The 26,703-nt window shown below is 42.3% G+C and overlaps 1 protein-coding gene and 1 long non-coding RNA gene across 3 annotated transcripts in view; one reads left to right on the top strand and one right to left on the bottom strand.

Moving 5' to 3' along the window:
* Positions 1-1,118: 1,118 nt before the first annotated feature.
* LOC131820330 (uncharacterized) lies at positions 1,119-2,983 on the bottom strand. The gene is made up of 3 exons (XR_009349586.1): positions 2,767-2,983; positions 1,289-1,431; positions 1,119-1,185 (listed from the first exon to the last, which is right to left on the bottom strand). It is a non-coding gene; the product is annotated as an uncharacterized LOC131820330 (long non-coding RNA).
* A 3,161-nt stretch (positions 2,984-6,144) lies between these two features.
* LOC131820327 (conserved oligomeric Golgi complex subunit 2-like) overlaps positions 6,145-26,703 on the top strand; it is a 42,335-nt gene continuing 21,776 nt past the window's right edge. For both annotated transcript variants that reach the window (XM_059155866.1, XM_059155869.1), the window contains exons 1-2: positions 6,145-6,341; positions 25,451-25,612. In XM_059155866.1, coding sequence (XP_059011849.1) covers positions 6,270-6,341; positions 25,451-25,612 — 234 coding nt within the window. In that variant the 5' untranslated portion in view covers positions 6,145-6,269. The remainder of the gene's footprint in view (positions 6,342-25,450; positions 25,613-26,703) is intronic.

The following is a 26,703-nucleotide window of genomic DNA, read 5'->3' as shown; positions in this document are numbered from 1 at the left end:
AAGGTTAAAGGAAGTCTTTGTTTTGGGTTTTTTCCTTTTGTTTTTAAGAAAAAGGTCATTTGTCTTCTGACTGGAAGGATCCATTGGAACGAGAACTTGATATTGACCCTGGGAGTGGAGTCCTGGAGAGGGCTGGAGGGAAAAAATCCCAGGCACAAGGAAGAACAAACCCCAGATGGGGATGTCTGCTCTTCTCAATAAACCTGCTCTGTCTTCAACTCTTTCTGTGTTTCTTGTACATTTCTCCAATTACCATGTAAATTCCATGATGCCAGGGACTTTTCTGTGTTGTTCGCCACAGATTTACAAACACTCAGGGCAGTGTGTAGCACACAGTAGGTACTGACTAAATATTTGTTGAGTAAATGTTTAAAAACAAATTAAAAATGGATACAAATGTAGGTATAGATTTGATTGAGTGGTGGTAAGATAAGGGAATTCCTGCACAAGGGGCTTTTATTTTCTTGAAGTGTGACACTAGTGATGAAGTTTTAGAACACAGGTGAGGTTAGGTGGGGTTAGGTCCAGAGCCAATGACCAAGAAAGGATTCTTGAGACGTCTTAGGTGCAAATGGTGGTTTTATTAAAACACAGGGACAGGACCCAGGGGCAGAAAGAGCTGCTCAGACAGAGGCATGGTTGACTGGGAGCTGAGGAATTTGAGGACAAAGGGGGTGTCCAGAAGGACTGTCATATGCTAAAGAAGAATTTCGGGATAAGGGAGACCTGGTTATTGTCAAGTCAAGGCTGTTTTGGCCTCTAATGAGGGAAAGCATGAAGACAGTCGGGAGTTTCCTGGAGATATGTTACATTCCTCCTATCACACATCCTTGTCAGTGGGCTTTGGGCTTAGAAGAAATTCAGTTTTATTACACTTCCCTCCCCCTTAGCCTCCCTCAATTTTATGGAGGGGAGGGTGATGTTAGGGCTTCCGGAAACTGAGGTATGGGTCTCTGGAAGTCAGGCTATTGATGAGAAAGCTTCTTCCTTCCTTGTAAGTCGCTAGGACATTTGTAGATGGAGGGAGACTCCTGTCCTGCAGGACTGGGATCTCTATCAGTTAAGCATCGTTTTTCCTTTAGGGCAGCCAGGAGTACATGAGGAATGGTACACATATAGGTGTAGGGTGCCAGTTTCTGCTTTGTCCTAAGCTTGCCTTCTGCTCCCTCATCCCTAGGACAGGAGCTGGGAGTGAGGTGACATAGTTCAGAAGAGGTGGGGGTAGGGATTGTTGAGGCAAGTCTTGAAGGTGTGAACCGGTCATCCATTAGAGGGAAAGCAAACTCACCGGAGAGACAAGGGAGTTTGAAGCCAGGGTTGAGTATCCACTGGAGAATTGTGGTCAAGTGTTTTAAAGTACAGCAGGTTGGCTCAGCTGTATGATTCCTTCCTGGTTTCTGGTGCATGCCGCTGGCATTGGTAGAATCATTTCTAAAGAAACAAAGCAAAAGAGGATAAGCCATTCTTTCACAAACGATGATGAATCAAGTTTTGAACATGCTGGGTTTTGAGGCACAGGTGGGACATCAGTGAAATAGCATGAGTAGGTAGTCAGTTACATGGGCCTGGTGGGTAGGAAAGAAACAGATGGTCGTGTATCAGTGGGAGAGATGTTGGCTGGGAGCTGAAACCAAGGGCACAGTTGATATCACTACAAGAGAAAGTAGCTTGGAAGAGAAAGGTTAACTGAACCCCCGAGGAAACCCTGATGGGAAAGTCACATGCATTTCCCAGGCATGCCAATGTTGACACAGATTATTGTAAGTCCTGGGGGCCAGAAGCCATGTCTTTGAGATTCATTCATTCTCTGCCTCTGGCATAGCGTGGGCCACATTGAAGGTAATTCTAAAATTCATTCCTATTTGATTTCATTGCACTTTTCATTTACCAGAATCTTGTCATGGTTTGCTAGTGTATCATTTTCTCGAAAAGATTAAATAAGGACCATTTTACAAATATGAGATGAATGCCTGAAGGGATTTTGTTTAATTCATTCATTAGCTCAGGAACCACTAAGATGTTACCACCACTTCAAGCAAGAATCTCAAGGCAGACACATATACAATACAAGTAATACTTAAACGAATTTGCATTGATAGATGCAAATAGATATGCAAATAGAATGCAAATGGATGCAAAACTGCGTTCTACCAAAGGAAAGGGGGTCAACTGTATTTCCAGTGGACAAAATTCATTTACAGATAGCTAGACAAGATCATCTGCATCCACATCAATTATGTACAATCTATAGGGTTGCAAAATAGCTCAAAGACAAGAAAGGCACAGAATATCCCATAGAATTGGTCAGCCCAGAAGGGTACATGAGACAACACCTGTTTTCCCTTGGAAGACACTATAATCTTTTAGATTCATTTCAATGTCTTTTGTGATTTTGCCTATGCTTTAAAAGAAAAAAAAAGTTACCCTTATCATTCTTTTTAGTTTGAAAAAAAACTAATAAAATACTAGTCTGTTATAAAATACACATGGAAGAATGTTCTGGCACTATCATACCCAATTTGGGGTACTAACTGATTAGGAAGATGAGGCAGAATTTGGGAGCCCCTAGAATGAGTCTGTTTCTGGTTGGAATGGGAAATATTTAAGAATCAAATTAAATGATCTCAAATCCACTCTGGAATGAAACAGGTTATAAGGAAAATACAGAAGATGTTGAAATGGACCTGTTGGCTCATTGTGAGCTTTCCTGGTTGAATGGAGACCTCTACCATGATGCTTGTCCTCCATGTCCCACCCGTCCCATACCTGCTATCCTGGCACCAAAGGGCCATCAGACTTTAGGCTCAGTCTGCAGTTCCAAATGGAAACCCTCTGTTCCCACAGTAGTGGACAGGATGACTCTGGTTGCTGGTGGAAGCGTCAGCTGCTTTAGACCAACAGTTCAAGAGAGGATCAGAAGAGCATAAGGACGATATTGGAAAAAAATGCTCGGATGAATTTCCAGAACACAATATTTCTCTTTGCAATTTTTGAGTGTTCTGTAGCCAACCTGCCAAAAAAATGTGAAAACTATAAATAGAGAGGAGTGGGGAGGAGAAATGAGGACCTGTCACAGTGCCAGTGAAAATAGGGAACTGAGAATCTTCCAGAGATTTTGAGTCAAAGGGGGTTAATATTTACTTAGAAAAGAAGTCGTGGGCACAAGTTCTAGGATGAAATGAAGGCAAGAGAGGGAAGTTAGGGAATCGAGAGAGAGAGAGACTTGAAGATAAAAAAACGTCAACTTAAAGTCTCATTCCTCATTAAGGAAAGTACATATCAGAGAAGAGGGGAGAGACTGGGATATAGTTGATCGCCGATTGTGTCTGGCTCTGATTAGAAGCTTTGTATCCACTTTTTAATTTAATCTTCGAGCCTGTTTCCTGGATTCCAGCTTCTATTTCCTATGAAATAGGTACCATCACCAAAGACGAGAGTCAAACATGTAACAGTAGTCAAATCTTTAACAGCGTGGACAACTAACTAACCAAAAGCTGTCCCGGGGACCCCTGCAGAGTCAAGTGTTACACGCCCAGTGCCTGCATCGCGAGGCCATGGTAGGGATCTTGGGAAGGGTTTAGGGTAGGGAGACACACAGCAGGTTCTGGCCAGAGGCTAGTCACCAAACTTTGTGTGGCTGAAGGGGTGTGTACCAGGTGAATGTCAGCTCCAAGATGAAACTGAGGGAAATGTCCTTTGGGAAGGTTTACGCTGACTCTCTGCCTTTCCTTCGTCCTCCCCAGGGTGTTCCATTAGCATTTGGGGTCTGGGGTCTTGCCTGTTGCTCCTGGCTTTGGTGGGCCACACCACTGCCACAGCCAGGGCTCCAAGTGGCAGTGAACTGTATGGGCTCTTGACTGTTCCCTCCTGACTCTCGGAAGAACAGGCAGCAGGGATTTTCATTCTTTGTTGGCACCTACTCTCTTCAGCAACCCCAAGATCAGTACCCCAGGCTGCACAAGCTCAGGTTCATGTCTTTACCAAAGGCCGGCAGTAATTTCAGAAAGGAATGACAATGAAGGAAAAAAACAGTTCAACTACTCGCTCATCTGGACTTCTAGGGCAGGTGGGGTTCCCAGACAACTTTGTTCCGTCGGTCTGGCACCCTTGCCCCCCCTCTCGGTGCCTTGGTGATGAGTGTGGGCCTTGCTGTTTGCGCTGCCTGAATTTGCCCTTGTCGCTTATTAGCACTGTGGCCCTAAAAGTCTGAGAGGCTAAAAGTCATGCCTCTCAGAGCCAATCGGAATAGCTTATTAGACCTATTGATTCTGGCATAGTGGGCCTGGGCGGAAATCTCTCTTCTTCATCCCTCCTCCTTCTCAGTCTTCCCCTCCTCCACGTCTTCCTCCTCCTTCTTTGATGTGTAAAGCAAGGTATTTGGGGGGCAGGGAATGATGTGATGTTTGGGATTTACTTTAAAATATATTCCAGACCTCCCCCCTCCCCAAAAACAAAATTACAGGCACTTTGGGGGCAGTAGAAGGAGGAGGGCCTATGAAACAGTTGGGGAAGCAGAGTGATAAGTACTCTACACATTTTGGTGTATGGTTGAGAATTTTCATAATAAGAGTAAACAAACAAAGACCAAATAATGAGGCTTTCATTCCCTATATCCAAATGACCACAACAGGGCATAGAATGCACTTTCATAGTTATTGCCCTGGCAATTTATTCTGATTCTCCAAATAAGATTCCAGCTCTCATCCTACCTGTCATAGTCTCTGGATATTGACTGGGAACGTTTTCCTCAACAAGGCCTTGCCAGGCCCACTGCTAGGGAATGTATTGTTTCAGATTCTGTACTCAGGTTTTAAAGATTTTTGTTTTATTTATTTATCAGAGGAAGGGGAGAGCGAGCACAGGCAGACAGAATGGCAGGCAGAGGCAGAGGGAGAAGCAGGCTCCCTGCCGAGCAAGGAGCCCTTGTGGGACTCGATCCAAGGACGCTGGGATCATGACCTGAGCTGAAGGCAGCTGCTTAACCAACTGAGCCACCCAGGCGTCCCTGTACTCACGTTTTAAAAAAAGTGACCAGTTTCCCGTTTGGAGTGACTCGAATGCAAGACTCACTGTAAGCCGTTGTCTTGCTTGTCCCATCCCTTTCTAAGGACTGTTTGTGCTATCTCTGGGAGATCACAGCATTTGGAGGGGCAGCCCAGGCCTGGGCTATTACAGCAAAGCTGCAGCCTGAAGGGCGCACGTGAGATCTGTGGTTTGAGCTGTCAGATCTCACGGAGAAAAAAAAGAGAAATGAATCATCATTTGACCATGACATTCCCACTAAAGGGGAGGACAGTGGGAGAAAGAGCAAGGGAAGAAGAAGGAAAAATCTCAAAATAAATGTGGGGTGGATGGCAGGAGGAGGGGGGGTCTCGGAAATTGGGGGCAGGTGTGGCGATCCAACCAACGCTAGCCACAAACACACGATTCCGCCCATTCTAGAGCGGACTGGACATAAACATGCAACCACATCTACTTGTCGGCTGCGTTTTGTCGGCTGGTAGCCAGGTGATTCTTTAAGAGCTCTGAGAACCCAAACTTGAGGCCTCCCCGCAGCTGAGCTGAAGTGGAGCTGGGAGCTGTCCAGCCGACCCGAAGCTGCCAGCTGACCACCTTCCTCCCTACTGATCGCTGGAGCCAAGCTCGGCGGGGGAGAAGCCATGCTCGCAGGTGGGTGCCGGGGCTAAGGGCGGAAGCTGGGTTCCCACAGAGGCCTCCGCGCCCAGGCGGCTGCAGCGGCGGCGCACGGGGACCGGAGGCCTGACACCGAGATGCGCCCCACACTCTGGACAACCGGCCGCAGAAGTAAAGGGCCAGCATCCCGCCACGGCTATGCTTCCCGCGGGACAATCTCGGGAGAAGGTCCTGGAAGAGGCTCACAGGCCGATTTTCCGAGGGAAACGGCGAGGTGGGGAGGGAGCGCCCCTGACCCTCCCCGCCCTCCCCTCTCCGGATCACCCCGCATCACCAGCGGCGGGGCTGCTCCGCAGAAACTTACGCGAGGTTGTAGTGTCGCCCTTCGCCGCATGGGGGCAGCATCACCTGCTAGCTCGGTGGCAGCGGTCCGCACCCCTCTCTTGGCGGAGGCAGGCGGAGGCGGGCCTGCGGCATCCTCTTTCATTGGCCGCGGGGCGGACGCTGCCATGTTGGAGGAAGCAGTGCCTTCTGTATGGTGGAAACGCTGTGGCTTCACCGGTAGCGTCGGGGAGCGCAGCCTCCTACCTTCCTCCTCGCTCGAGGGTCGGTGCTGAGAGGCGGCGGCCGTCGGGATGGAGAGAAGTAGGATGAACCTGCCCAAGGGGCCGGACACGCTCTGCTTCGAAAAGGACGAGTTCATGAAGGTGCATGCCTGGGCTCTGCTCCCCGGAGCCGGGCCCTGGGTGGCCTGCCCTCCTTGGCCCTCCGGGGCCTCTCCTCGGGCTTCTCCTGCGGGCTTCCTGGGCCATCCCCGCCCCGGACGGGTCCTCGCGGGGACCTCACTGCACTTCGCAGTGAGTCTTTTGGCCTCGGGAGGGCTAGGTGCAGCTTGCAGAAAGCACTCCTGTGAAATCGTGCACATTGAATGAAAAGGCCTGAAAGTTCAGGGCAAGTGGTTTTGAGCTAAACGTAAAAGCCCCGGATCCGTAGGACCCGCCTCTGGTACCGTGCGGCACAGTCAGACCGCCGCTCCCCCGGCCTGACAGAAGCCTCCCAGTGCCTTGTGCCTAGAAGCTCAGCGATTGTGCGTTGAACACATCTCTGAACGCACGTACTTACCAGGAATCGGGTCAAAAAGGCACTTAACCTAACGTTTATGCCTGACTTTCGTCTTAAGCTCCCGGAATGGGAAATCTGAAAGACTGCACTGTCCTTACTGGTTCTGGTCCAGTACTACAAAGCATACCAAGCTCCTTTTCTAAAGTTGCCCTACTTCTCTTGGTGAGGTCAGCCTGAAGCTGGCAGCAGATAACTGTAGGACATAAACTTACAGAATAGAAATTTAAACTGAAAAGACTTTACTGACAGGAAAGGTTCATCAGACATAGCCTTGAAAATGTCCCAAGGTTTGAATCAGAGCCAGGAGGAGCTTTATCTGTTTTCTGTATCCCTCTGGGTCTGTACTTAAACTATCAAAACGTATATGTTTAATTTCTAAGGATTGGGATTTAGTAGCTGGTTTCAGTGTTAAAAAGTTTTGGCTCTGTAGGTACCTAAAATTCTGAAAAGAGTTTGAATTTCTTACTTTTTTATGGCTTCAAGTCATAATATGTTTTTTTCTTTTTTGGGTTAACCAGCTAGTTCCTTTTTGATACTTGCATTCAGATCACATCTCCCAAACTCTGGCTTTAAAAGTGCTTATGTCTGGATCCTCTGCGGTGTGGCCATATCATTTTTAATATGTAGGGATGTCTAGACGAAGGTATATTGTACTCTTGTTCTTGTATGGTGATGTTAAGCCACTGTAATAAAAGGTGTAAAGTGAATGGAGTGTCTGAAGGAGAGCACAGAGTGAATTCTCTGATCCAGAAACCTTTTGTTAACGAAGGGCACGTGATGTGGAGAGAGGTCATTGGAAGAAGAAAAGGCACACACACAGACTTAAAAAATGTCAAAGCACGGAAGTCTCTTTAGCTTGTCTGTCTTTGGACTTCGTCAGGCTTTCTTTGAGCCTAACACTAGCATTTTCTCACACTTCCTAGCCCCGCCATCTTTCTCACTCTGAGCTGACAGAATGCCTTTGGTCAAAGCAGCTTCGGAAAATAGAAATCTCAAAATAGCAATTCTAAAGTAGTACTTAGAGTTAGGGAGAGAGCAAACTGGGAAAGTGGCTAGAATGCCAGCAATTCCATATTCTTTCAAAGCTCTGAAATTTCTGAATGTAATGTACAATTTGTAGTGTTAATGAACATGACCCCTTCATACATAGAAGGAAAATACATGGAATAGCTGTTCTGTGTAAAGTGGTATTGATCTTCTATGTGGGAGCTGGAGATAAAGGTTATTTGCAATTTGTGTTTCCGTCAGAGAGATGTTTTGTTAAGTTACAGTTCCGAGGCAGAAATGAGTGGAGAGCTTGCTGTCGGGGTTGTATTTCTACATAGGTGTCTTGTTTGGCACATTTTGGAATGAGACTGGGATGGTAGAAAGGGAGATGGGGTGGGGCTGCGGGTTGCACCTTGGACACTGCATACATTGAGGGGTCCATATTGATGCAGTCTTCATGGTAGAGCTGCAGTCAGGTTTACAGCAGGAAATTGCATGGTCATATCTGTTGAGTGCGAGCTGACTGGTGGCAGGAGACTACTTAAAAAGTCATGTTTATGAGACCTAATAAGAAATAGAAGGGGAAAGGTATGCAAAAGAGGTAGGTGATCAAAGTGCAGGAATGGCAGATGGGGAAGGGTCACCTGGGGCAGAGGCACTGGCAACATCATACTTTGTCCGCTTAGAAATACGAAAATCCTTTGGGTTAACAGCCAACTAATAGATGAGCAGGACATAAGGTATTGGTAGTAGGGGGAGAAAGTGGCATAACAGATAAATTAGACCATTTACATGGGTGTGCTATTGACATCACATGTAGCCTTCCTCTTCCATCTCAACATATGACTTCATCTCCATTCGTACAGAAAAATTAGCAGCCATCCCACGGGACCTCCTCCATCCTGCTGATCATGATCCCATTCTTGTATTTGTCCCCTTCTCCTCCTCGCCTGGTATGGGGAGGGGCTCTCCTTCCTCCTCGGGTTCGGTCTCCACTCTGGCTCGGAGTCCATGCCCTCCCGCCCTTCCAGGAGCCTGCGAGGATCCTCTCGCCTGCACTCCTTCCCATCACGTGCTCCTGTTTGATCCTCTCCCACTTGACTGCCCCACCTCTAGGTATTGCCCTGTCACTGTCGCACATCACAGCCAGTGCTCAGGGGTTGACTTGACTTTCCCACCTTCCACCCTTCAGGCCCTGTCGTTCCACTAAAGAGTTCTTACCAAAACTGTTTCTAAGTCAGCGCACCTGACCTTTCTCTGTCTCCTTACTCGACATCGCAGTAGACCAAATGCTCTGCATTGCTTCCTGTCTTTCTTCTACCTCTCTGATGTGTCTCCTGTGCAAAGTCATGCTCCTGGTAGCCACTGAATGCTGACTATGGGCTCAGCCCCGTGTTCCTTTCTTTCCCTAGATGACCTTTTGTGCAGCTTCATGACCGCCTATCAGCAGGTAAGGCAGATTCCTGTCTCTGGCTCACACGCCTCCTGAGCACCAGTTCTGTGTATCGGACTTGCTGACCTTTCTTCTCGGATGTGTCTGTGGCCCCTCAGACTCATCAGATTCAAGACGGAATTCATGAGCACCTCCTCCACTGAAAACCACCTTTCTTATTCTATTGCCTCTCTCGGTAAACACTTCATCCGTTTAGCCTGGAGTCGGGAAACCAGAAGTCAACTCCTACTCTGTCACCTTTCCAAAATCTAGTCTGTCACATCAAGTCCCGTGGATTTCGCTTCCTAAACCTCTTGAGCCCATATACTTCTTTCCATCTCTTCTCGGACCTTTGCAGTGCGCCCTTGCCGTCACACCGTAGAAGCTTCTCACCCAGTCTCCATGCGCCTTCCTTGTCTTCCTGGCCCCTGGTCTACACTGCAGGAAAGCCACTCTTGTCAGAATGCGGATGTGATCTTGTATGTACCAGGTGACTGGTCAGTCCACCAGCTCTTGAAAAACCATTTTCCCACGCACTCGAACATATTTCAAAGAGAATCAGTCCCCCATGGGGTAGTTTTCCTTGGTAGACAGTTTGTTTCTGCACTGAGCCATCCGCCTCCTTCGAACTTCTCTGTGTCAGTTCCTCTCTGGAACCTGTGGCTCCGTTGGCACCCTGGGTAGGCACATGATGACCTTTTCCATGAGAAGTGAAGGTAGGAGCCCTCTGGACGGTGAATGTATGTACCCTCATGTTCCATAGGTAAAAGAACCGTGTGTGGGGGTGGGGGGGTAAGTCCTTGAGGCTCCTCCCTGTTCTAATTGGGTGAACTGGGAATTTTGAGACAGGAAGCAGGTCCTGTGTGTCCCTGTTTGCAGGGAGCATGCATTCTGATGGACAAAACGGAAAAGGGGAAGAATGAGCAGCTGCTCAGATCTGTTTGTACTGTGCTGGCTAATTAGCTGTGTCCTGCAGATGTGGGTCCCATCCTCGGCTCTGCTCTCTGCTTGCTTATGTCTGACTTGGGGCAAATCACTGGCCTCCGGCCTTCTGTTTGCTTGTTAGTATAATGAGGTGGTGCTTATCTATGTGATCTTTGCCAGCTCCTCTGAAAAGACTCTCTCTAGTCCATCCTGGCTTGCAGATAAGGAAACTGAGGCCTGAGGTGTGATGACTTCCTTTAAATCCACACAGCTAGTTGGAGCCAATCACAGGCCAGATCTCCTGACCCCCACGCATCAGTCCTTGGAAATCCTACTGTAATATGTTCCTTTCCAGAGGCCACAGGTGGGAACTGAGGGAAGTGGGACAATCAGAACATTAAGAATAGCGCAGAAGATGGCACAAGGTCCGCATGCCTTAGCACCTGCATTTCACCAATAGGGCCACCTCTTACCTTAGAAGAAGTTCCCACAGGGCTGGTGATCTGGATGCCTGGCCTGGAGCTTAGCTACGGTAAATGGGACCAGAGGGAAGTGATGGCAGTTTGAGGTGGACTTTGTTGACAGCGGCTGGAGATAGCAGCTGAGAGAGGAGGAAGAGGGAAGAGTGACAGACAGCAGATAGCTGCAGGCCCGCAGGTCAGCCACTGTTGCCCAGGGCCGCCCATCCCCAGGAGACGTCTTCGTATCAAGGAGCTGAGTGCTTACCCTGTGGGTTCTTAGTTCGATGTCATGTCTTGATGACAAGATTCCATTCTCTTCCGCATCAGTTTGAGACAGACATCGTAATGAAATTCTAATTAGCCAAATATGGAATGTAAGCCTGGAACTCATTTTATAGAGAAATTTTCTTATGTGAACTACTTTCCCTGATGATAGAGGAGTTGTGACGATGTAACATCAGATAAAGTTTATCTGATTGGCACTTGTAAGAAGGGTTCCCGGCAAAAAAGAACTTTTTTTGTTGTTGTTGTCCTCCCTTTTGATCTTTCCTTTCCATTCCTTTTTTTTTTTTTTTTTTGTCTTGTGAGCAGTCATCTGATTTATAAAAAGATGCAACAAAAAGTAAAATGGTACAAGATAATCAGTTTCAAAACATAAAAAATGTGAGTGTCTTTAGCCATAGCTCAGAACAGAGGAACTGGGTAAGGAGAATTGCTTGTATGAACTGGCAACAGGAAAAGTTGGTAAAGGAGAGCTGAGGAACTCTATTAAGACATAGGAGTGAGGGGCTCCATCATCATCTGGCATTTGCTCAGTGTCGTCTATATGTTTAGAGATGTCCATGATGGGAACTCCAGCAATCTTCTGGGTCTGGGTCAGCTGATGCCACAGTGTAACACTGAATTACTTCCATACTGAGCAGTCATATGTATAGTTTGTCTTTTGTGTATGTGGTAATCATTTGAATCTTGGCTCTTTTGCAATCCTTAGAGCCTCTTGATACTTTCCCCCCGGTTTCTCAGTTTCAGCCATTACACGGTCAGTTGTACAACTGGTACACTTGGCACACAGCCCGTCCATCATTGACCGGTCAAGTTTGGCCTAAATAGAAAAGTTGATAAAGTCGGTACCAACCAGGATGTGGTAAGTCGGCCCAGCTGTGTGTTTATATTGGAAAAAGCAGGAGGGATGTTGGGGGACTTCTCTTTCCTTGAGTGCATGGGATCCTTCTTTTCTTTCTTTTTAGGTTTTAATCTGTCCTTCTCTCGGAGAAGGATCTCAGAGCTAAGCATTCGCTTCCTGGTCACATACTTTCTTGCTTTCTCTTGCTTCCCCATGTTCACATCATGCCCATTTCTCCTTGCTTTTGATTTTCTAATTCACTCTTTGTAGTACCATAAAACTTATTTAAATAAAATGTTGGCCTACTAAGTTATTGATTATTAGTAAGTTCTTTGTTCAAAATTTGAGAGCAAGAAGTATTATGTAAATATATCTTTTTGTTATTTAACTAGTCTTACAACATTTAGCATCAAATTTCTTGAAACATTTAAACAAATTAATCACAAACTGGGGTTTGGGCTCTTTCTTTCTTTTTTTTTTTTTTTTTTAAGTAATCTGTATACCCAACATGGGACTTGAACTCAAAACCCTGAGATCAAGACCTGCACGCTCCAGTGACTGAATGAGCCAGGTGCCCTTTGGGCTTTTTGTTTTTAAGTTCCTCAGGTGAGGGGGTGCCTTAGTGGCTCAGAGGGTTAAGCTTCTGCCTTCAGCTCAGGTCATGGTCTCAGGGTCCTGGGATCGAGCCCTGCATGGGACACTCTGCTCAGCATGGAGCATGATTCCCTCCCTCTCTGCCTACTTGTGATCTCTCTCTGTGTGTCAAGTAAATAAATAAAATCTTAAAAAAAAAGTTCCTTAAGTGATTCTAATGTGTGACCAGTGTTGAGAACTCTAGCACTGGATAATTCCTTTAAATAGCTCAAGAAATTAATTTTGAAAAGCGAACTAAAAGCCTACATAGATTATGATTGGTGTTAAATTGAGGGGAAAAAAGAGATAAAGAGAAGAAATCAGCTGGAACAGAGCGTAATTAGGTACTCAAATATTTGTTAGATGGATAAATACATTTACGGAATGTAGGGTTTTTTTTTTTTTTGGCTCTTCATAAATATGTCAAATGGGTATATAAATTCAACAAAGGAGTTTGATATAAAATTGATGAAAATGTTAGAACAGAAGTTTTTTAGAATTTCAGTGTTACTATTTCATGATGCTTTTAAGATGATCTCTCTGTAGATGGTGGGAAGATCTTGTTAGCATATGTTTTTAATTTCTCAAGCTTGAATAATTTAGTCACCGAACAAAGATTTAGAATGAGTTTTGGGAGACACAAGTCCTAGATTATGTCCCCACCTAGCTGGGTCAGAGATTTGAGAGCAGGGGCTGGAGGGAAGAGCTCCAAGGACATTTTTGTATACATGCTGATACCTTGGGCGGGAACACTCTTCCCACACTTCCTGTGGCTAGCTCCTTTGTGTCATTTGGATTCAACTCATTGTTCTATATTTCCTGGTTCATCCAAGTTAAAATACATCCCATTTGTCACTCAACCTTTACTGTGTCCTGTTTTCTTTTTAGCTGTGATCACTATTCATTAATCACTATTTGATCACTGTTCATTAATATAATGTTTGTTTACATATTTATTTTCTCATTTCTGCATTAGAATATCTGCTCCTTAAAAGCAGAGACCTTGTCTTTTCTTTTCATGACTGTGTCCCCAGGTCTTAGAGCAGAGCTGGAGTTGCATGATAAATATTTGAGGAATATTTATGGGATATACAGGGACATTTATTCATCTCTGTTGTCCATTGTTTTCAAGAATGGTTGGAAACACACACATACGTGAGCTCAGACAAACTTTCTATGTCTTTCAACCCCTATGTAGTGTGCAGATTAGTGCTTAACTATTTTCGTTTTTTGTCTCAATGAAATGGGACATGTTTCAGGGCAGAGCTCATAAATTTCATATGCCCTCTTAGTACTTCTCATCATTACAGAGTGATGGTTCTGGGGGATTCTGCTTCTCGTGGAGATAGTATATAGTGATTTTATAAGTCCATGTATCTGGGAAGGAGTGTTTTACTTCTTGGCAGCTTAGAGAACTTCAATCTTTCCAAATTCCATGTAATTTTCATAGCATTAAAGCTACTAATTTCAGATTATTGGTAAGTTTTAAATGATTAATTCCCAGGTTACTTTGAATTAGTCTTTGTTTGCCATCCCTAATTGCAGCTAGTTAGTAAAGTAGCTAAAGTTTTAAACTCTACTTGGTTTTAATTTTGAGTGATGTCACTGCTTCTCTCATGGTTAATGGTTCTTCATTACCTGCAGCTTGTCTGGTTTGCTCATTTATTTTCCTGTGTTCCAACACCTCTTGTAATCTCCCAACTTCTGGCCTTTTGGGGGATTTGTACTTTAACTGGTTTTAGATAGGAAATACCCCTGAGTACAAAGAGAAGATATTTTTCTTCTAACTTCACTATCTCCTATTATTAATGTATTACATTGTTGTGGTACATGTGTTACAACTGATGAACCAGCATTGATACAGTATTAATTAATAATCCATGGTTTACATTAGGGTTCACTCCTCTTTCTATACTTCTGTGGGTTTCGACAAATGTATAATGTTATTTACCTACTGCTGGTATCTTACAGCCTAGTTTCATTGCCTTGAAAACCCCTGTACCTCATCTATTTGTTTCTTCTCCTCTGTCTGCACCCTCCTCGCTCACCCCTCAGCCCGGGATCTTTTTACTGTCTAGAGTTTTACCTTTTCAGAGGCACCTGGCTGGCTTAGTTGCTAGGGCATCTGACTCTTGATCTCGGGGTTGTGAGTTCTAGCCACCACATTGGGTATAGAAATGACCTAAAAAATAAATAAAAATAAAAATGTTGGTTAATTTTTACCTTTTCCAGAATGCCATAGAGTTGGAATCATATAGTATTTAGCCTTTGAGACTGGTCTTTCACTTAGCAATATGCATTTAAGGTTCTTCAAAGTCTTGTGGCTTAATAATTCATCTTTTAATTGTCGAATAATCCGTTGTGTGGGTGTGGCACAGTGTACCTGTTCACCTACTGAAGGAGATTGGATTGCTTCCAAGTTTTGGCACTTCAGAGAATAAAGCTGCTGTAAACATCCGTGTGCAGGTTTTTGTGTGGACACTAGTTTTAAGCTCTTTTGGGTAAATACAAAGGAGCACAATTACTGATCTTATAGTGAGAATGTGTTTAGTTCTGTGAGAAACTGCCAAGCTGTCTCACACAGTGTCTCCCATTTTGCATTCTGACCAAACAGTGAATGAGAGTTCGGTTGTCCCACTTCCTTGCTACCATTTGGTATTACTAGTGCTTTGGATTTTTTATATTCTACGTGATATGTAATAGTACCTTGTTTAAATTTGCAATTTCTTAATGACATACAAAGTTGAGCATCCTTTCAGATCCTTTTTTTTTTCTTTTTTAAAGATTCTATTTATTTATTAACAGCACAAGCATACGGAGAGGTAGCAGCAGGCAGCGGGAGAGGGAAAAAAGCAGGCTCCTCGCTGAGCCGGGGGCCCAGTGTGGGGTTCAGTCCCAGGACCTGAGCTAAAGGCAGATGCTTAACTGACTAGGTTTCCCAGCCACCGCTCTTTTCACATTTTTAAATTAGGTTTGATTTCTTGTTGCTACTAAGATATCTTTATATTATATTTCTTATTTTAAGTCCTTTACCATGGATGTGTTTTGAAGATATTTTTTCTACTCTTTGACTGGTTTTTTCATTCTCTCTCTTTTTTTTTTTTTAAGATTTTATTTATTTATTTGTCAGAGAAAGAGCGAGCGAGAGTGAGCACAGGCAGACAGAGTGGAAGGCAGAGTCAGAGGGTGAAGCAGGCTCCCTGTGGAGCAAGGATCCCGATGTGGGACTCGATCCCAGGACGCTGGGATCATGACCTGAGCCGAAGGCAGCTGCTTAACCAACTGAGCCACCCAGGCGTCCCATCTTTTCATTCTCTTAACAGTGTCTTTTACAGAGAAGTTTAATTTTAACAAAGTCTCTCTCATCAATTTTTTTCTTTCGTAGATCATGCTTTTGGTTTTATATCTGAAAAGTCATTGCCAAATCCAAGGATCCCTACATTTTTTCTTATGTCATCTTTAAGAAGTTTTGCATTTTACATTTAGGTTTTGTGAAAGGTGTGAAAAGTTTGTTTTTATTCTTTTCATTTGTTTGTTTTTTCTTATCAATGTCCCATTGTTCGGTTCCATTTGTTGAAGACTGTCCTTGCCATTGAGTTGCCTTTGCCTGTGTGTGTGGATGTTTTTCTGGGCTCTCCACTCTGTTACAAGCACCTGTCTCTTTTGCCAGGCACCTTCTGTCTTAATCACTATAGCTTTAATAGTAAGTCTTGAGATTGGGTGGTGGCAATCCTCAATTTCCTTTTTTTCCCCACTCTTTAATATTTTGTTGACTACTCTGGGACTCTTGGTTTTCCAGTTTTCCATCCAAATTTTAGAGTCAACATGGTGGTATCCACAGAATAACTTCCTGGCATTTTGATTGGGATAGCATTGAGTCTGTCGATCAGTTTGGGAAGAACTGACCTCTTAACAGTATTGAGTGTTCTTACCCAAGATTATGGACTTTCTTTCCACTTCACATCTTACCTTGCTTGTTATCTTTCATCAGAATTTTGTACTTTTTCTCATATAGATCTTGTGCATATTTCGTTAGATTTGCACCTAAGTATTAATATTTTTTGGTATGCTAATGTAAATGTTAAGTCTCTTGTGATTTGCATCCCTGTCTGTTTCTATTTTTCCTTCCCTTCTCCTATATTCATCTGTTGTTTCTTAAGTTCCACATGTGACTGAAACTATATGGTATTTGTCTTCCTCTAGTTCCATCCATGTCCTTGCAAATGGCAAGATTTTATTCTTTTTGATGGCTGAGTAATGTGTGTGTGTGTGTGTGTGTGTGTGTGTATGTATACCACATCTTTATCCATTCATCTGTTGATGGACATCTGGGCTCTTTCAATAGTTTGACTATAAACATTGGGGTGCTTTTGCCCCTTCAAATCACTTTGTGTACTTTGGATAAACATCTAATAGGGCAATTGCTAAGTCATTGGGTTGTTACATTTTTAACTTTTTGAGGAGCCTCCATACTGTTTTCTAGAGTTGCATTCCCACCAACAGTGTAGGAGGATTCCCCTTTCTCCACATCCTCGCCAACATCTGTTGTTTCCTGACTTGTTAATTTTAGCCATTTTGACTGATGTAAGGTGGTGTCTCATTGTGGTTTTGATTTGTATTTCCCTGATGCTGAGTGATGTGGAGCCCTTTTTCATGTGTCTGTTGGCCATTTGGATGTCTTCTTTGGTCTGTTCATGTCTTCTGTCTATTTCTTGACTGGATTTTTTTGTTTTTTGGATGTTGAGTTTGATAAATTCTTTATAAATTTTGAATACTGGCCCTTTGTCTGATACATCATTGGAAAGCAATTGACTTCTGTATTTTAACTGTGTATTGTGCAGACTTGCTATAATCACTTGACTAGTTTCAGGAGGGTGTGGGGTGTGAAGTCTTTGTATTTTCTTTAGACAGTCATGTCATCTGTGAACAAAGTTTTATTCTTTCCCAGGCTGTATACCTTTTGTTTCCTTTTCTTACCTTATTTCATTAGTTTGGCCTTCCAGTATAGTATTGAATAGTAGTAGTAGGAGGGACATCCTTGCCTTTATTCCCTGTCTTCTATTTTCTCAGTATTAATATCATGTTAGCTGTGGATTTTTGGAGACATTCTTTATCAAGTTGAGGAAGTCCTCCTATTCCTAGATTTCTGAGGGTTAATAATGAAGAGGTGTGGATTTTGTTAAATGGTTTTTTCCTCCCTTCATTGATATGATCATGTGATTTTTTTTCTGTTGATATGATGGATCACATTGATTTTCTAATGTTGCATACCTGGAATAAATCCTACATGATCCTGGTGTATAATTTTTTAATATAGTGTTTGCTTTTATTTGCTAATTTTTGTTGAAGATTTTTGTGTCTGTGTTCATGAGAGATACTAGTTTGTAGTTTCTTTTCTTGTAGTATTGGTTTTGGTGTCAGGGTAATAATGATCTCCTAGAATGATTTAGGAAGTATTCCTTCTAGTTTTACTTTCTGGAAGAGATTTTAGAGAATTGTGTAGTATTCCATAAATGTTTGGTTAAATTTACAGTGATTGGGATTGTTAGCAGTAGCCCTCCCTTCTTTCATCTGATATTAGTAATTTATGTCTTCTACCTTTTTTTCTTTGTTTGCCTGGCTAAGGGTGTATCTGTTTTATTGATGTTTTCAAAGAAACAGACTTGGGGTTTATTGATTTAAAAAAAAAATTCCTGGTTTTAATTACATTGATTTCTGCTCTAATTTTTATTTTTTTCTACTTCCTTTAGGGTTTTTTTTTTTTAATGATTTTATTTGACACAGAGAGAATTAGTGAGAGGGAATACAGGCAGGAGGAATGGGAGACGGAGAAGCAGCCTTCCTGAGCAGGAAGCTCTGATGCAGGGCTCTGTCCCAGGACCCTAGGACCATGTCCTGAGCCAAAGGCAGATGATTAACCAACTGAACCACCCGGGAGCCCCTCCTTACTTTAGATTTGATTTTGTTGTTGTTGCCTAAAATGGAAGCTTAGATAATTGACTTTAATCTTTTTTTTTCTAATATTTGCATTCAGTACTGTATTTTCCCTTTAAGCAGCATTCCACACATTTTGCTACATTGTATTTTGTTGAGACTGGTCTCCTGTCATTTAGAAGTGTGTCATTTAATCTCCATGTATTTTGGACTTCTTCAGCTATCTTCTGTTACTGATTTTTGATTCCATTGCGGTCTGAGAACATACTTGGTATAATTTTTATTTTTAAAAATTTGTTGTGTTTTGTGGCCCAGAATTATTCTGTCTTGATGAGTGTTCCATATGAGCTTAAGAAGAATGTGTGTTGCACTATTATGGGGCGAAATTGTCTGTGTACATCTGTTGTACGGTAATTGATGGTGGTGTTAAGTGTGCCATGTCTGGACTGAATGTCCACATTTGTCAGATACTTGTTGCCCTGCTGCTGGATCGGCCCATTAATGATGGAGAAGTGTTGAAGTCACCAGCTGTGATAATGCAATTGTTTATTTCTCCCTGCAGTTCTGTTAGGTTGTGTCTCACCTGTGTTGATCAGGCACACATACGTTAAGGATAATTGTGTCTTCTTGGTCAGTCGATTTCTTTATCATTATGTAATGCTGCTCTTTATGCCTGATAATTTTCCTTCTCTGAAATCTGCTTTGTCTGAAATTCATGTGGCTACACCATTGTTCCTGTGATTAGTGTTACTTTGGATTTTTTTTAATGTATCCTAGCATTTAACTTGTTGATATTTAAGTTGTTTCATTTTTCATCAAAATATAATTCACAAAGCATAATAGTGGCCATTTTAAAGTGTACTCTTCTCTGGGTTTTAGTATATTTACTGTGTATATGGTACATAAGTCACTTCTGTCTAATTCCAGAATGCTTCCATCATCCGAAAAATAAACCTCTTAGTTTATTAGAGTTCCAATTCTCCCCTCCCCTTATTCCCTGGTAATCATGAATCTACTTTCTGTTTTTATGGATTTGCCTTTTATGGAACATCTCATATCAGTGGAATTGTATAACATGTGACCTTTTCTGTCTGGCTTCCTTTAACCTGAGAGTAGAATGTTTTCAGACTTCACTCGTGTTGTAGCATGTAACAGTTTATTCCTTTTTATGGTTGTGTAAGAGGCTCTTCCACATTTTATGTATCCATTCATCAGTTGATGGACGTTGGGTATATGCTCTTTTGGCTGTTACGAGCAGCGCTGCTGTGCACATTCATGTACAGGTTGTGGCAGGAACATCTGTTGTCAGTTCTGTCGGTGTCATACCCCTAGACGTAGAACTGCTGGGTAATTTTATGTGTGTAACTTCTTGAGGAGCTACTGAGCTGTTTGCTGCCTTAGCCACACTGTTTTACATTCTCACCGACAATACAGGAGGGTTCCAGCTTCTCCGCCTTCTTGCCAGCACTTTTCTTCTTTTTTTTTTCTTTTTCTTTTTCTTCTTTTACCATAGTTGTCCTAGTGGGTGTGACGTGGCATCTGCATGTGCTTTTGATTCGCAATTCCCCAATCACTAAGGATGTCGAACATCCCGACATGTGCTCTTGACCGTCTGTGTATCACCTTTGGAGAAATGTCTATTCAAAATTCTTTGGCTTGTTTTTAAATTAGGTTATTTGTCTTTTTGTTGTTGAGTTCTAAGAGTATCTTTGCATATTCTGGTTATTAGGTCCTTGTCAGACAAATGATTTGCAGATACTCTCTCCCATTCTGTGGGTTGTCTTTTCACGTTCTCCGTAGTGTCCTTTGACACACGAAAGTTTTTATTTTGATCAAGTTCAGTTTATTTAATATTTCTTATTGCTTTGTGTATCATGTCTAAGAAAGCTTTCCCGATCCAAAGTCATACAGATTTTCACCTATTTTCTCTGAGTGTTACAGTTTTTACTCTTACATTTAAATCTTTGATCCATTTTGAGTTATATTTTTGTGTATGTGTGACGTTGCTGTTCCAAGTTCATTCTTTTGCATGTAGATATTCACTTGTCCCAGTAGTAGGCACTCGAAAAGACTGTTTTTCCCCCCATTAAATGGTCTTGGCATCCTTGTGAAAAATCAGTTGACCATAAATGTATGGGTTGTAAATACTTTCTTTTTGAATACTTGGGAAATCTACACTATAAAGTAAAACCATTCCTAAAGTAGTAAAACCATTCTTGGTTAAGTGAAATGGGTCTCTATTATGGCACTGTGAGTTTGGGTTTGCTTTTCACAGCAAACGCTGCCTAACCCAGTATTCACAGATGTTCCAAGTTATTTAGTCATGTGTTATGCAACTTTTGTTTATCTGAGAACAAATGCATAAATGGTAAGTTGAGTACTAATATTACCTAATAGCATTTGTTCACTGAGGCTAAGTTATATGATTTATTTATTTATTTACTTAAGATTTTATTTGAGAGTGAGAGAGTGCGGGAGCAGGAGGAAGGGACAGAGGGAGAAGCAGTCTCCTTGCTCAGCAGAGCGCCTGATGTGGAACTCAAACCCAAGAGACTGGGATCATGACCTGAGCCAAAGGCAGATGCTTAACCAACTGAGCCACATAGGCACCCCAGTTATACAATTTAGAATGCCATCATGAAGTTCAAGAACTTCAACAATGTGTAACTGAGGCAGGGAAAGTGATCGACCTAAAGGTATACAGTTGGTGAGTAGGATCGCCAGGATTATGAACCGAGACCCCCTCCCGTGATGTACTACATAACTATGATGTAAGGTCTGAGATGGTCTCAGGAGAGAAAGGTCCAGGCTAATTTGGTCACCAGTGTAAGGAGCAGGTGGCTTTCTGTAGATGAATGTGAAATTACGGTTTGGTATGAAGTCCTTCTCTCCGACACTAGCAGGGTCAGTCTTTGGATGATTAACTTAAAAAGTCAGTTTAAACAAGTACTCTTAGGGAATGGTACATACAGTTTTTAGCATTTTATTTGGAAAAAATGTATGTACATTTATTCTCCATTGAAACAGTGCCAGGTCTTTTCTCTGGAAACTGGCCTGCAGATTAGATTTCTGAGTTATCACAGCACTTGGGTCGCTCAATAGGTTAGGCATCTACCTTTGGTTCAGGTCATGACCTCGGGGTCCTGGGATGGAGTCCCACATTGGGCTCCCTGTTCAGCAGGGAATCACCTCCCATTGCCCCTTTCCATGCTCATACTGTCTGTCTGTGTCTCAAATAAATAAAAAGAATCTTTTTTAAAAAAGCTTTCTATGTTGTCTTTTTTTGCATTCAGTTTCAGTTTCTTTTACTGAATTGAGTGAGAATCCTGTGATCACTCCCTCCCTGCCTGGTACTTGGTCATCTCACCCATACCTAACTTAGCAAAAATTGTCTTATTGATTTCTTTGTATCAAATCTTTCCAAAGTAGCTGTGTTAGTTTTCAAAAGAACAGTGATTTTTTTTGCAGTCATATTTTGTTGGTTTACATAGTGTTTAATGAAGCTATATAATTACGAAGTAAGTGTAGGTGTCCTTAACTAGTTTGGGAATCATCACATTTGATTCTTGCTGACTAAACAGGTCATGGAGTAGCAGAGTCACAGGGGAAGTAGATAGTAATTTATTGCCTCTAAGCATATAAGCCTACCGGGGTATCACAGTATTGTAAAGGGGAAACACAGGATAGCTAATCCTGTGAGACCAATACTTGGAAATAGGTTATGAAAGATTTGGAACATCTGTTCAATGGGACACTCAGCATGCACATAAAATATTAATAGAAATGTATGTGTTTTACGTAAAGACATTCAAGTTATATTTTTTGATGGGAAATTTTTTTTAATAGAATGGGTTTTTATTTTTTATTTTTTTATTCTTTTTTTAGATTTTATTTATTTATTTGACAGAGAGAGAGAGAGGTAACAAGGAGGCAGAGAGACAGGCAGAGAGAGGGGGGAAAGTAGGCTCCCGGCTGAGCAGAGAGTCTGATGTGAGGCTTGATCTCAGGATCCTGAGATATGACCTGAGCCGAAGGCAGAGGCTTAACCCACTGAGCCACCCAGGTGCCCCTAGCTGGGAAATAGTTTAGAAGAGCATGAATATTTGTGTGTGTGTGTGTGTGTGTGTGTGTGTGTGTACACATATGTGTGTGTACACACATACATAGAGAAGGTCTGGGGTTTCCATTCAAGATGGTGGCATAGGAGGATCTTGAACTCATCTCTTCTATGAAATACACACTGAATCTATAGCTCCATATGGAAAATTTTCCTGTGGAAAAAACCCTGCAACTAGCTGAGTGACTCCTACACATTAGGTGAGTAAGGAAAAAAACCTATGTTGAAGTAAGAATCAGTCTTGCCATAAACCCCACCCCTGGTACAGCGACCTGGGATTGGGAGGGTACTCAAAACCCCAGGCTTCTCCCTGAGGAGCAAAGGGTTTGAGCCCCACTTCTGGCACCCCAACTTCCAAGATGTACATCTAAGAGACAAGACCCCAAAACATCCAGCTTTGAAAGCCATCAGAGCTTGCACCCATGAGACCCACAAGGCTATAGCAAACTGAGAAACCGTTCTTAAAGCAGTCGCGCGAGTAGACTGACCCACCCTGGAACTCAGCACAGAAGCAGCAGACTGAAATGGGTTCAGATTTCTGTGAAAGAGGCTCATTTGCTTATCTTAAAGCCCTGAAGGGCAGGCATCTAATTTAACGTGGATCTGGGAGCCTAGTAAGGTATTCTCCAAAGATGGAGCTGATGGGTACCATCTTTGGGCTGTCCCTCTACCTCGCTTCTGCTTTCTGGTATCTCCTAGAAAGGAGCTTGAATGCTCGTATGATGCCCCGAGGTTTGCAGTTGCTACCCAGGGTATACCTCTAGATCACTTGGCTCTAGCGGCCAGCAAGCCTCACACTCACGGTAGTGAGTATCACAGTATTTACAACAACCAAGACTTGAAAATAACTAAAGTGTCCACCAACGGGGTGAATGGATAAAGAAAATGTGTGTGTATACAATGGAATATTACTCAACCATAAAAAGAAGGAAGTCTTGCCATTTGCAACAACATGGATGGACCTTGAGAATATTGTGCTGAGTGAAATAAGTCAGACAGAGAAAGAGAAATACTGTATGATCTCCCTCACATGTGGAATCTAAAAAACAAAACAAAATCAAGTCATAGAGAACAGATTGGTGGTTGCCAGAGGCGAGGTTGTGGAGGAAATTGATGAAGGGTCCAGTGGTATAAACTTCCAGTTAATAAGATAAGCCTTGGGGATGTAATGTACATCATAGTGACTGTAGTAAATAATACTGTGTATTATTGTATATTAATTTTATTATTTTCTATTAGAAATATGTATTATTAGCCCCAGGGTTACAGGTCTGTGAATTGTTAGGCTTACACACTTCCCAGCACTCACTGTAGTACATACCTTCCCCAATGTCCACAACCCCACCACCCTCTCCCTACACCCCTCCCCCCAGCAACCCTCAGTTTGTTTTGTGAGATTAAGAGTCTCTTATGGTTTGTCTCCCTCCCAATCCAATCTTTTTTTTTTAAGATTTTATTTATTTATTGGACAGACAGAAATCACAAGTAGGCAGAGAGAGAGGAGGAAGCAGGATCCCCATTGAGCAGAGAGCCCGATGTGGGGCTCGATTCCAGGACCCTGTGATCATGACCTGAGCCGAAAGCAGAGGCTTTAACCCACTGAGCCACCCAGGTGCCCCCCTCCGAATCCAATCTTGTTTCATTTTTCCTTCCCTACCCCCACACCCCCCACTTTGCCTCTCAAATTCCTCATATTAGGGAGATTGTATGATAATTGTCTTTCTCTGATTATTTCACTCAGCATACCCTCTAGTTCCATCCACGTCATTGCACATGGCAAGATTTCATTTCTTTTGATGGCTGCGTAGTATATTATATATATATATATTTTTTTTAATATTTTTATTTATTTATTTGACAGAGATCACAAGTAGGAAGAGAGGCAGGCAGAGAGAGAGGAGGAAACAGGCTCCCTGCTGAGGAGAGAGCCTGATGTGGGGCTCGATCCCAGGACCCTGGAATCATGACCTGAGCCGAAGGCAGAGGCCTTAACTCACTGAGCTACCCAGGCTCCGTATATTATTACATATTTAAAATTGCTAAAGCTTAAGAGTTCTTAGTACAAGAAAAAAATGTGTATGTTTGGTGATGGATGTTAACTAGTTTTAGGGTGATCATTTCACAACAGATTAAACTATGGAATTTTTATGTTGTACGCCTGAAACTAACATGTGTCCATTATATGTCAGTTTCTTTAAAAAGTAATTGATATTTTATTTTTTAAAAAATTATTTATTTATTAGACAGAGATCACAAGTAGGCAGAGAGGCAGGCAGAGAGAGTGACAGGGAAGAAGGCTCCCTGCTGAGCAGAAAGCCCAATGTGGGGCTTGAACCCATAACCCTGGGAACATGACCTGAGCTAATGACAGAGGCCTTAACCCACTGAACCAGCCAGGCACCCCAAAAGTAATTTATATTTTAAAGAGAAAGACTATGGCACCTGGGTGGCTCAGTCAGTTAAGCATCTGCCTTCGGTTGAGGTCTTGATTTCAGGGTCTTGGAATGAACCCTGGCATCAGGCTCCCAGCTCAGCAGAGAGCCGGCTTCTCCCTCTGCCCCTCCTCCCACTTGTTCTCTCCATCTCTCTCCCTCAAATAAATAAAATCTTTAAAAAAAAAAAAAAAGTAAAGAGAAAGACCAAAACAAAGTCTGGAAGGATGTGAATCGCTGTGTTAAATAGCGAAGAAAAATAAACATTAACAGTGCTTAACTGCAGAGCATTAGAGAGTGGGTGATTTTTTTTTTCTCTCTTACATAAGTATTTCTTGGTTGGTTGAAAGTTTGACAGTGAACATTTGTTACTTTTAAAATTAAGAAGAAAAAGCTGTTTCTATTTTGAGAAGAGCCTCTTTGAAATGTATAATTAAAAGAAATAAAATGCCTGTAGAGTTAGGCAACAGGAGAGAATGGTCTTGGTGAGGGGCCCCCTTTCCCATAATCTTAGGAAGTGAGCAGACCCCCTGATGTCCTGTGTGTGTTCCCCTGCAGTAATACGGCCTCTTATTCTTTCTCTGATCTTATTTTTCTATGTAAAATGTGGTATTAGTGCAATCATTTTTTTCTTTCTGGTTTGATTTTCAGGAAGATTTCGACGTCGATCACTTTGTGTCTGACTGTAGGAAGCGTGTCCAGCTGGAGGAACTAAGAGGAGATCTGGAACTCTACTATAAACTTCTTAAAATACCCATGGTCGAGCTCATCAACAAGGATTATGCAGATTTTGTCAACCTTTCCACAAACTTGGTAAACCTGAAATTCACAAGTCCTACACACACACACACACACACACACACACACACACTTTCTCTCTCCTTCATATTTATTAAAAGGGCAGAGTTTTTAGAAACCTTTCAGTTGATTACCCCACCAACCTCACCAGAAACTTGAAGAAATTACCAATTTCATTAATAAAAGAACTAAACATTTGGAATACATTTTTTTGTTTGTTTTAGTTTTTATTCATTTAAGGTTGCTCTAGTTTGATTATGTTTCAAATTCATTAGTCAACAGTGAAAAGTAAAGGATAATAATACCCAAGGGGTTGTTTTATTAGTTGCTAAGTGATTACCCTGAAGTCTTCCTTGATTTAGACTAATTTGTAGGAGCAAATGTCCACCACTCTTATATTGTTTAATTTACTCCCAGGTATATCTGTTAGCCAGAGCTAGGTTGAGGGAACATTGGCCAATATTGATATTTAAAAAGTTTGGTTTTATAAAAATATAAGAATGATTTGCAGTGAGCTTATCAATTGTTTGTAAAAGCCGTTTAGAAATGTTGAATTTTGTTACTTGGCAGAAAAGTCTCCTTGTTGATGCTTCATTTTGTTTTAAATCTGTCCAGAGAAGCACAGAAAGTTGCAGCTCCGTGGGAATTTCAAGAAGCATTAAAATTAATGATGCACATTTGCTTTTGGGAAATATACCACTAAGATAAATATCCCAATAGGATTAAAAACCTAGAAAATTTTACTTCTGTTTAATTTCTATTTTTCTCAAGGCTTATAATAATGTTTAAGAGAGACGTAGCCCGTCAGACTTTCACATCAGCTGGCTGAGTATCATCAATTACAGACAGAGAACTGTTCACCTTCTGTGAAAATTTTTCACATTCATTTAAAATGTCATCTAAAGGCAAATTGTTCTTAAGGAAACTTTCGTTTCTCATGACTTCCCTTATTTTTATAGTTTCATGTATTTCAACAGATTTTTTTCATATTCTATGAACAACATTAATGGCCAAATAACACTTCTGTTGTTTAGCTAGTTAGGTAGCAAAATACGGTTGTGCCAAAAAAATAACTTAAATCTGGTACTGCTTTGATCATTAAATAG

This window comes from Mustela lutreola, chromosome 18, assembly GCF_030435805.1.
Source record: "Mustela lutreola isolate mMusLut2 chromosome 18, mMusLut2.pri, whole genome shotgun sequence".
In the NCBI taxonomy this organism is placed as follows: Eukaryota; Metazoa; Chordata; class Mammalia; order Carnivora; family Mustelidae; genus Mustela; species Mustela lutreola.
This window is presented reverse-complemented; position numbering and strand designations above follow the sequence as displayed.